We start from the raw sequence: 11,546 nt of genomic DNA on the forward strand, positions 1-11,546 counted from the left end.
ATTTATTTATTTTTGTCAAGAGCAGTGTTTGATCAATGATCTATGGAAGCAGTCATCGTGGAAGATGACTTAATTTTTGTTATTTTCACCTGCACCTCTGAAGTATGTTATCTACTTTCTGGGCAGATTTGTGCCCAAAGACTTTGTGCCTCTCTGTTAGACTCTTAAGAAAATGGAAAATTGTTGTTGTTCTGAAATAAAAATCAGGCAGCTATTTCTATGCATTTTCTGACTCCTTAAATTGTGCTCAAAGACAACCATATTTCATTGACCTCTGTAAATACTGTTATAGGGTGGTGGGGGGTATGTGATGTATTTCTATAGTAGTATTCTGATGGACCACACCTCACTCAGAATCAAAATGTCTTAAGGGTTAAGTAAAGATGAATATGATAATATCTGAATAGACTAGTTAACAGTGTTATCTTTATGTCTGCAGGAACAAATCAGTGAGTCTGATAAATTAGCCACCATGAGCAACATAACAAAATTCTTGCTCGTGGGATTCCCTGATGATCAGATGCTACAGAGACTTTATGCTGCCTACTTCTCCCTGGTTTACCTGGTGGCACTAATGGGAAACCTCTTCATTATCACCCTCACCACCATTGACCAGCATCTCCAATCCCCCATGTACTTCTTCCTCGAAAATCTGTCTTTGATTGATATCTGTTACATCTCTGTCACTGTCCCCAAATCTGTTATGAACTTTCTGACCAATAGCCATTCCATCTCCTTTGTGGGATGTGCCTCACAGGTTTTCCTTGTTGTTTTCTTTGCTGGCACAGAGTTTGCCCTACTTCTGGTGATGTCCTATGACCGCTATGTTGCCATCTGCTGTCCTTTGCACTATCATGTCATCATGAATAGAGGTTCCTCTGTGCAGATGGTGACAGCATCATGGTTCAGTGGGGGTGTCTATGGATCCATTCATGTTGCAGGTACATTCTCTGTCCATTTCTGTGGTTCCAACATAGTTCACCAATTCTTTTGTGATGTGCCATCACTGCTCACACTGGCTTGCTCTGGGGAACAAATTCTGGAATATGTGTTTATCATTGTTAGTTGTTGTTTTGGATTTATATGTTTTATTTTATTGGTTATATCTTATGTTTACATTTTTTCTACTGTTCTAAGAATCCCATCTGCAAAGGGCAGAGTGAAAAGTCTTTCAACCTGCCTGCCTCACCTTACTGTGGTGACATTGTTCCTCTTTTCTGGGATTATCACATATTTAGCTAAAAATTTTAAATCTTCATCTTCACTGAAAGTGTTGATATCAGTGCTTTACACTGTGTTACCCCCCCAACATGAATCCTCTCATTTACAGCCTGAGAAACTGGGATATGCAAATGGCCTTGGGCAAACTGATAGCTGGGGAAATGTTTAGAACAGTTTTTTAATTTAAATATGTAAAATATCATTAAATGAATTATTTTATTGATAATAATTATTTCAAAAGAGATGCCTTCATTCCCTTTTATAGTCCATAAAATTCAGTAATTTTTTGTCTAACAGAGTGGACTAGTGTTTAGAAAAATTTTAAATAAATTGTTCTCCTCCCTTTTCTGATTTATATCACAAAGTTTTACTACGGTGAATATTCTGAATGATTTAAATTTACCGTAGTGTTCATAAACACATTATGATTGCCCAACATTTTCAGGGAAGTCACACAAAATAGCACATTTTACTATTCCAGGAAATGCACTTCATATTTAAAGTAAAACTGAGGTTGTGTCAATCTTGAAATTTTACATTACAGATTCTTTTTGGTCACACTAATTAAATATTTCTTGGTGGGTTTCAGAAGAGAGCCATCAAAGGAGAGGTAAAATTGCTGTGGCTACTGGTCTTTCAAAAATTAAGAATGTCTGAGGAGGAGGATGACAGCTTTCATATAAAATCCCTTGTTTAAAACAGAATCTCAATAGAAATGCTTCATTTTGTTATAAATAAATTTAAAATCATACAACATTGAAATGATTTTGAATACACATTTCTTAAATTTCTTTTCTTTTGTCCTTTCTTCTTTCAATCATTTTTTCTTTCCAGTTATTTATTGTCTTCCTTCTATTTTTGATTTTTAAATTTATTTATATTTTGTCCTTTCTTAGTCTTCTCTTCAAAAATATTTATTTTTTCTTGTATCTACTCAATTATAAATTTGTCTTAGACTACTTCATATTCTACCTCTCAGATTACCACTTTCCACTCAGGTTGCCTCACTACTAAAAACACATTACTTATACCTTTTTTGTGTGATATTCTTGCTATAGAAGTAAACGTCACTGAATCTCTGAGTCCAAGTGTTGCACTTGCCTATTCAACCTCCCTTCAGGGGATGAAAATGCCTAAACTTGTTACACAAGTATAATAATGTTTTCTTTTAGTTATATACTTTTTTTCCTTTCACCTCTGTGTCATTTTATTGTAATGACTTAAAAAGCATTATTTTTCTAAGCATTTTAAACCAGATTTTGGGATAGAATATTTAAGCAAAAATACTAAATTTTCATATTTATTTTGGATATATCTGATAGTTTTGTATCACTATGTATTCATTTTGCAATTATTTAATTAAAAATTTTAAGGTTTTCTTGGTACTAAACTCAAAATTTTCTGCTATGATCACTCTATTTTTTCCAGTTCTTCTGGTCATTACTTGGTGTAATTTTGAACTCATTCACTCTCTCTTTCAACCATAGAAAACAATTCAAAAATAACTTTCTTTTTAAAAAATACATCTAGGAATTGAGCACTTCTTACAAATTACAATGCTAACAACATGAGTCACNTCATATCAAACAATTCAAAAATAACTTTCTTTCTTTTTAAAAAAATACGTCTAAGAATTGAGCACTTCTACAAATTACAATGCTAACAATATGAGTCACACCCCTATCAACTGTCATTCCAATTTTCTTACAGTCCTGGACAGTGTGTACTGGCTTCCTTTCTTTCATTTAGTGCATTCTAGACTTAGAGCTAAAGGTAGAATTGACACTAATGTCCCCTCAAGTCATAGCAAGGATAAGCAAAACCCAGTATTCTCTGTTGTTACTGCACTCAAATCTAGTGTTCTCAGTGCTCCTGTAGCAAGTATACCTCATCCTTGATGCCTCCTCTTGCTGGAATGCCTTTTTTCCAGATATCTGTTCAGCTTCATCTCCCTTTTTCTAAATATTTCCATTGTTTTGTAAATGCTGAGTGAAACAGAGCTGCATGTGCATATGCATATGTGTGCACGTGTGTGTGCACATTCTTGTCTGTGTTAGTAAAATTTGGCGACTCTAAGTTAAAGTAAACACAAACCAAAGATTTAGTCAACCTAACACACAATGGGGTTAGTTCCCTTAAATACAGATGAATGACAATACAGCACAAATCTAGAACTAGTATGATTTTCTGAATTAGTTAACATCAAATTAATATTTAGTAAGTTTCCTTTGATAGTGGATTTCTGAAATTTTAAAGTTCTATTTGGACAGATGTTGGCCATTTTTATAACCTTGATATTGAGGGGGAAATGTTAACAGCACTGAACCTACAACTCTATACTGACAAATCATGTAATAAATTTAATTAAATATATTTTATACCATTTTGAAAGAAGACTTTTAGCTCTTCTAAACATAGTAACATAAATACTGAACATTGGATTAATTACCTGATTAACAAATCACTTCTCTATTATTATTACATTTAGCTAACATGTGCTCAGATTTTTCTACTAAACACTGCCATAATAATTCTGGTGTTCTTTTCTTTTTCTCTTTCTTTCTTTCTTTCTTTCTTTCTTTCTTTCTTTCTTTCTTCGTTCTTCTTTCTTTCTTTCTCTCTTTCTTTCTTTCTTTCTTTCNCTCTATTATTATTACATTTAGCTAACATGTGCTCAGATTTTTTTTACCAAACACTGCCATAATAATTCTGGTGTTCTTTTCTCTTTCTTTCTTTCTTTCTTTCTTTCTTTCTTTCTTTCTTTCGAGAAATAGAGCATATAGGACAGAGAAGAGCGGAGGGCAGAAGGGCAGAAGAGAGAGAGAAGCTTAAGCAGGCTCCATGCTCAGCAGGAGCCTGAAGTGGGGTTTGATCTCATGACCCTGAGATCATGACCTGAGCTAAAATCAAGAGTCAGAGGCTTACTGTCATTATTAAATGTAAAAATGTTTTCCTTTTGTATGGTTTGTATAATTTAATTGAAAATTTTCTGTCCAGATTCTTTCATCATCATTCTCTTTTTTATTATTTTATTTTATTTTCTTACTTACTTATTTACTTAATTATTTTAGTATTCAACAATTCATTAGTTGTGTGTAACACCCAGTGCTGATTGTATCATGTGCCCTGCTTAATACCCATCACGCAGTTACCCCATCCCCCACCTCCCTCCTTTCTGTAACCTTCAGCTTGTTTCCCAGAGTCCAGAGTTTCTCATGATTTATCTTCCTCTCTGATTTCTTCTCAGTTTTCCCTCCCTTCCCCTATGGTCCTCTGCTATTTCATATATTCCACATATGAGTGAAACCATATGGTATTTGTCTTTCTCTGCTTATTTCACTAAACATAATGCCCTCCAGTTCCTTCCATGTTGATGCAAATGGTAAGTATCCATTCTTTGTAATGGCTGAGTAATATTCCATTGTATATAAAAACCATATCTTCTTTATCCATTTATCTGTTTATCTTCTTTNCATCTGTTGAAGGACATCTTGGCTCCTTCCACAGTTCGGCTATTTTTTAAGGAATCAATTCCATTTACATTAGCACCCAAAACCATAAGATACTTAGGAATAAACCCAACCAAAGAGGTTAAGGATCTATACTTTAGAAACTACAGAACACTTATGAAAGAAATTGAGGAAGAAACAAAGAGATGGAAAAACATTCCATGGTCAGGGATTGGAAGAATAAACATCATTCTCTTTAAAAATTGTTTTCCTTTGTGTTATATGCAACTAATGAATCATTGAACAGTACATAAAAAACTAATGATGTACAGTATGGTGGCTAACTTAACATAATAAAAAAATGTTTTCTTTTAATTTGGAAAGATACCATTGTCAACTAATGATTGAGCAACGATGTGTTCTATTTAGGAAAAGATTTTCCCTTGCAGTTTGCAAATATGTATATATATGTGTATGTATATATATGTATATATATATATATGATGCATCTTAAGTAAAAATGTGCATTAATTTTAAGAATTCAAGTCATCTTCTTTATATTTATTTTTTAAATTATTAAATATTAACTACCAGTTGATTTATAAAGTTATTTGTTACTCAGTCTTTTGAAATTCTATTCAGTTCTTTTCTAATTCATACTATACACGGTCCAAACATTTAGAAATCATTCAAAATCATTCTTTTGTCTAGAAATGTAGTTAACAATTTTAGGATATGCATTCTAGAATAAATATGAGATTTAATGCATTGTTTAATAACTATGAAGCCTACTAGGTTTGTATACCTATGTCTTATCCTATCTTTGACAATTTTTCAACCATTATAGTTTAAAATAATACATCTTCCACTTTTTCTCTCTCTTTCCTTTCTGGGATTCAAACATGCATATATTAGTTCACAAGATGCTAAACTATATGCCTCATAGGCTTTTCATTATTTTTTTCTTATGTTTCAAGGTCTAATAACTTAAAATGATCTGTCTTCATGTTTTATCATTCTTCATTTGCCTCTTAGACTTAGCTGCTGAGTCACTCTAGTGAATTTTTCAATTCATTTATCAGCTTGTCAAATTTAATTGTTCCTTTTAAATATTCCTACCACTTTCCATTTGAATTTAATTGGTTCTTCAGTTTTTCATGGTTTATTGACTTATAATTGACACACAGCAATGTATGGGTTTTAGCTGTATCAAATAATGATTTTACATATGTACATTTTGGGAAATTATTACTACAATGTTTAGTTAACATACATCAACTCACTTAGTTACAAATATTTTTGAGAAATCTTAAGATCTATTCTCTTAGTAAATTTTAAATATACAATACGGTATTCTTAACAACAATCACCATGTTGCATGGCACATAACAAAACATATTTATATTATAACTAAGTTTGTACCTCTTGAAAACCTTCACCTATTTTGGTCATGCCACACTCCTGTCCTCTAACACCAATCCATTTTCTATAAGTGTAGCTTTTTTGGATTCCACATATAAGTCGTATCATATATAATGTGTCTTTCTTTCACTTCACTTAGCATAACACTCTCAAATTTTACCCACATAGGCACAGAAGTCAGAATTTCCTTCATTTTTTTATGTCTGAATAATATCTTATCTTATTTCTATTTATTTATTTATTTTTATTTATATGCACATTACCTTTATCCATTTAGCTCTTGAAGGGCACTGAGTTGTTTCCATGGTTTGACTTGTAAATAATGCCACAATTAGTGGGGCAGAACACATACNGAGAACACATACTGCTTTTGAGATGGTGATTTTCTTTCCTTTAGTTATTCACTCATAAGTGGAACTCCTGGATTATTCCACATATGAGTGGTAGTTCTATTAATTTTTTGAGAAACATCATATTATTTTTCATAGTCACTGCACCAATTTAAATTTACACTAACAATGTCCAAATGTTCCCTTCCCCCTCATATTCATACTAACTCTTCTTATTCCCTATCTTTTTGGTGGTAGAAATTGTAAAAAATGTGAAGTGATATTTTATTGTGATTTGATTTGCATTTCTCTAATTATTAATGTTGAGCATCTTCTCATGTCCTTGTTGGACATTTGTACATCTTCATTGGAAATAGGTCTATTCAATTATACTATCCATTTGCAATTGGATTGTTTTTTTTTTTTTTGCTTTGCAGTTGTATAATTTCTTTATAAATCCAAAATATATAACAACTTTTTCTCAGATTTATGATGTGCAACTATTTCTACCATTTTGTAGGACATTCTTTCATTTTGTTGATTGTTTCCTTGCCATGCAAAATCTTTTTAGTTTTATGTAGTCCAACATATTTATGTTTGTTGTATATTTCCAAAAAAAATATTACCAAGATCAGTGTCAAGTATTTTACTCCTTAAGTTTTCTTTTAGGAGTTTTGTGGTTTCAGGTCTTCTGTTAAGTCTTTGATCCATTTCAAGTTAATTTTTGTGGCTATTGAAAGACAAGAGTGCTAGGTAATTTTTGCATGTGGTTGTCCTATTTTTCCAAAGCCATTTATTAAAAAGATTATATTTCCTCATTGTGTACTTTAAGTGTAGGTATGTTTCTGGACTATTTATTTTGTTCTGTTAATGTATTGTCTTTTTATGCTGAATCTATACTGTTTTGATAACTAGAATTTGTAGTATAGTTTTAAATTTAAAAATATGATGCCTTTAGCTTTATCCTCTCTCAAGATCTTTTTGGATATTCAGGGTCTTTTGTGGTTTCATTAAAAATTAATGATTGTTTTATTTCTGTGCAAGATGACATTTCAAAATTTTTAAAATTTTATTTATTTATCTGAGGGAGAGAGAGAGAGCGTGTGAGAGAGCACAAGCAGGGTATGGGGAAAGGGAGAAACAGGCTCCCTGCCAAGCAGGGATCCCAACATGGGACTTGATGCCAAGACCTGGGATCATGACCCCAGCTGAAGGCAGATGCCCAGCTGACTGAGCTGCCCAGGTGCCCCAATGACATTGAAATTTTGACAGTAATTGTATTGAGTGTATAAATTGCTTTGACTATGGACATTTTACCAATAATAATACTTTCAATTCATGAACATAGAATAACTTTTATTTATGTTTGATTCAACTTCTTGTATCAATGTCATAGTTGTCAGTATACAGGTTTCTCAGTTCCTTGTTTAAATTTATTCCTATGTATCTTATTCTTTTTGATTCNGCAGTCCTTGCTTAAATTTATTCCTATGTATCTTATTCTTTTTGATTCAATTATGAAATTGTTTTATTAATTTCTCTCTCAGTTCATCATTTGGGTATAGATACACAACAAATTTTCATATATTTATTGTACCTTGTAATTTAACTAAATTTAATTACCAGTATTTAGTAGAATCTTTAGAGTTTTCTATACTAATATCATGTTATTTCAAATAGTGTAAGTCTACTTCCTTCCTCACTTAGATACTTTTATCTTTTCTTGCAAATTCCTTGTGCAAAACTGCCAGTTTATTCATGTTGAATAAAAGTGGTGAGACTGGTGAATATGATGTAAGCTGAACCCTTATAAAATATGACCTTTATTATTTACAGGAATATTCCTTCTATACCAAATTCATTGGTTTTTTATCACAAATGGATGTTGACTTTTGTCAAATTTTTCTGCATCTGTTGAGATAATCATATGATTTTATTGTTCATTGTATTAATGTGGTGTATTACATTGATTGATGTGTGGATACTGAATCNCGATTGATGTGTGGATACTGACTCATCCTCGTATCCTTGGAATACATACCACTTGATCATGTGTATGATCCTTTTAATGCACTGCTGAAGTATTTGTTAATATTTGATTGACATTTATCAGGGATATTTGTTTATATTTTTATTTTTTTGAACAGTCTTTGCTTTTGGTATCAGGTTGATGCTGGTCTTGTTAAATCAAAGTGTTCCCTCTTTTTCTATTTGTTTATTTGTTTGTTTAGGAACTGTTTGAGAAAGATTGGTATTAATTCTTTCTAAGTATTCTATTAAATTCACCAGGGAAGCCCTCTGATCTTGGATTTTTTTTTTTTTTGGAAGTTTCTGATTATTGATTTAATCTAAGTATTAATTGGACCATTCAGATTTTCTATTTCTTCATATTTAGTTGGTAAGTTTTTAGTGTGCTTCCTTTGGCTCCCATTTGCATTGAATATATATTTTATTATCCCTTTATTTTCGGTGTGTGTGTGTTCTGAAAGCAAATGTAAATCTCTCATAGGCATAATATAGATGGGTCATTTCTAAAAATACAACTACTTTCTATCTTTTGATTGGATAATTTATTCCATTTAAAAGCCAATGATTTAGCTGCATTGTCCACAATAGCCAAATCATGGAAGGAGCCGAGATGCCCTTCAACAGATGACTGGATTAAGAAGCTGTGGTCCATATATACAATGGAATATTACTCAGCTATCAGAAAGAACGAATTCTCAACATTTGCTGCAACATGGACGGCACTGGAGGAGATAATGCTAAGTGAAATAAGTCAAGCAGAGAAAGACAATTATCATATGATTTCTCTCATCTATGGAACATAAGAACTAGGATGATCGGTAGGGGAAGAAAGGGATAAAGAAAAGGGGGGTAATCAGAAGGGGGAATGAAACATGAGAGACTATGGACTATGAGAAACAAACTGAAGACTTCAGAGGGGAGGGGGTGGGGGAATGGGATAGACTGGTGATGGGTAGTAAGGAGGGCACGTATTGCATGGTGCACTGGGTGTTATACGCAACTAATGAAGCATCAAACTTTACATCGGAATCTGGGGATGTACTGTATGGTGATTAACATAATATAATAAAATAAAATAAAAAAAATTAAAAAAAGCCAATGATTATGAATACATAGGAAATTAGTATTGCCATTTTCCTAATTATTTTCTGGCTGTTTTGTAATCCCTTTGTAGGTGTCTTCTCTTGATTCTTTCCTTTGTGATCTGATAATTTTCTGTCACTGTGTGCTTCAATTCTCTCTTTATCTTTTCTGTTTTAATGTAGCTCTTTGTTTTGTGGTCACCATGAATATATATATGTACACATTAATATACATTAAGTTGATGAGAGGTTCAATCCCGGGACCCCAGAATCATGACCTGAGCTGAAGGCAGATGCTGGACCAACTGAGCCACCCTTACGCAGTCCATTTTAAACTAATAACAACATAACTTTGAATGGATACTAAAGCACTGCACTTTTATTCTCTTCCCCATATTTTATTTTTTGTCATAATTTGCATTTTTTAAATTCACTCTTATTTTTTGTTATGATATGAATGTTTTTATTGTCTTTATCTATTAGAAAAAACATAATTTTAGTTATTTTAATACTTCTGTCATTTAAACTTCAAACTGGATTTATATTTGACATACCTACAACCATTATAACATTAGAATATTTTAAATTTAACTATATATTTTTTACCCAGTGAAATTTATACTTTTATGTGTTTTTCTGTTACTAATTAGTGCCCATTTTTTTTGGCATGGAAAATGTTCTTTAATATTTCTCATAAGGCTGTTCTAGTGGTGATGAGATCCTANGGTGATGAGTTCCTACAGGTTTCATTGTCTAGAAACTTCTTTATTTCTCCCTCAATTTTGAAGGGAAACTTTTCCAGGTAGTGTACTTTCGGTTTGTAGTTTTGTTTGTTTTTTCCAACATGTTGATAAGATCACATCACTCCCTTCTGACTGGTCTGCAAATTTTTTGCTGAAAAGTCTGCTATAAACTTTTGGAGTTTTCTTTGTATATAACAAGTTTTTTGTTTGTTGGTTTGTTTGTTTGTTGCTGTTGTTTTTCTTGCTGATTTTAAGATTACTTCCTTATATTTACCTTTTGACAATTTGATTATAATATGTGTCATTGTGAGTATCTTTAGATTTGTCTTTTTTGGAATTCTTTGTGCTTCCTGGACCTGGATGTCTGTTTTTTCACAGCTCAGGGAACTTTTCAGCCATTATTTCTCCAAATAAATTTTCTGATCCTTTCTTATATATCTTCTCCTTCTGAGATCCCTAATGTGACTATCACTCCACTTGGTGGTGTAGGTGTAAGGCCTTAAATCATGATATCACATTTTTTTTCCTTTTTTTTNGGCCTTAAATTATGATATCACATTTTTTCCTTTTTTTTTCTTTGTGCTCCTCTCATTGATGAGTTCTTCTATGCTATCTTTGAGTTTAATAATATTTCTTTCTGCTTCACTAGCATCCTGTTGAACTCTTCTATTGAATTTTTCAGTTCAGTTGTATTTTTCAGCTCTGTTTAGTACTTCTTTGTTTGGTATTTTGTATTTTTTTTTTAAATCTCTGTTGAAATTCTTACTTTGTTTTGCATTGTTCTCCTAGCCTTTTTGGCATCTCTATGACAATTATTTTGAACTGTTTATAGATAAATCACTTATCTCTGTTTCATTAATGTCTGTTTCAGGGGTTTTATACTTTTTTTAGAAAAACACATTTTTCCCCATTGCCTTGACTCACAGTGTTGGCTCTGATCATTAGATTAAAGACCCACCTCTTTCAATATTTATGAATTGGTCTAAGGTAGGAGGTAAGCCTAATTATTCAGCTCAGCCCTGGTTCTTGGTTTTTCCTCAAACATTTGTAATTGTCCAATAAGGCCTTTTTTTTTGTTCTTAGTGTTTCCCAGAAGTTGAAGGTGNTGTTGGCTCTGATCATTAGATTAAAGACCCACCTCTTTCAATATTTATGAATTGGTCTAAGGTAGGAGGTAAGCCTAATTATTCAGCTCAGCCCTGGTTCTTGGTTTTTCCTCAAACATTTGTAATTGTCCAATAAGGCCTTTTTTTTTGTTCTTAGTGTTTCCCA

General features: G+C 32.3%; 1 protein-coding gene across 1 annotated transcript; it reads left to right on the forward strand.

The window, feature by feature from the left end:
* Positions 1 to 472: 472 nt before the first annotated feature.
* On the forward strand, positions 473 to 1,403 carry LOC100483147 (olfactory receptor 14A16). Its single transcript, XM_034650605.1, is given in 2 exon segments — positions 473 to 1,300; positions 1,302 to 1,403. Coding segments are annotated over 2 exon segments (930 nt in total).
* Positions 1,404 to 11,546: the final 10,143 nt, after the last annotated feature.

The sequence above is a fragment of the Ailuropoda melanoleuca genome, unplaced genomic scaffold (genome assembly GCF_002007445.2).
Source record: "Ailuropoda melanoleuca isolate Jingjing unplaced genomic scaffold, ASM200744v2 unplaced-scaffold2831, whole genome shotgun sequence".
NCBI classification, from domain to species: Eukaryota; Metazoa; Chordata; class Mammalia; order Carnivora; family Ursidae; genus Ailuropoda; species Ailuropoda melanoleuca.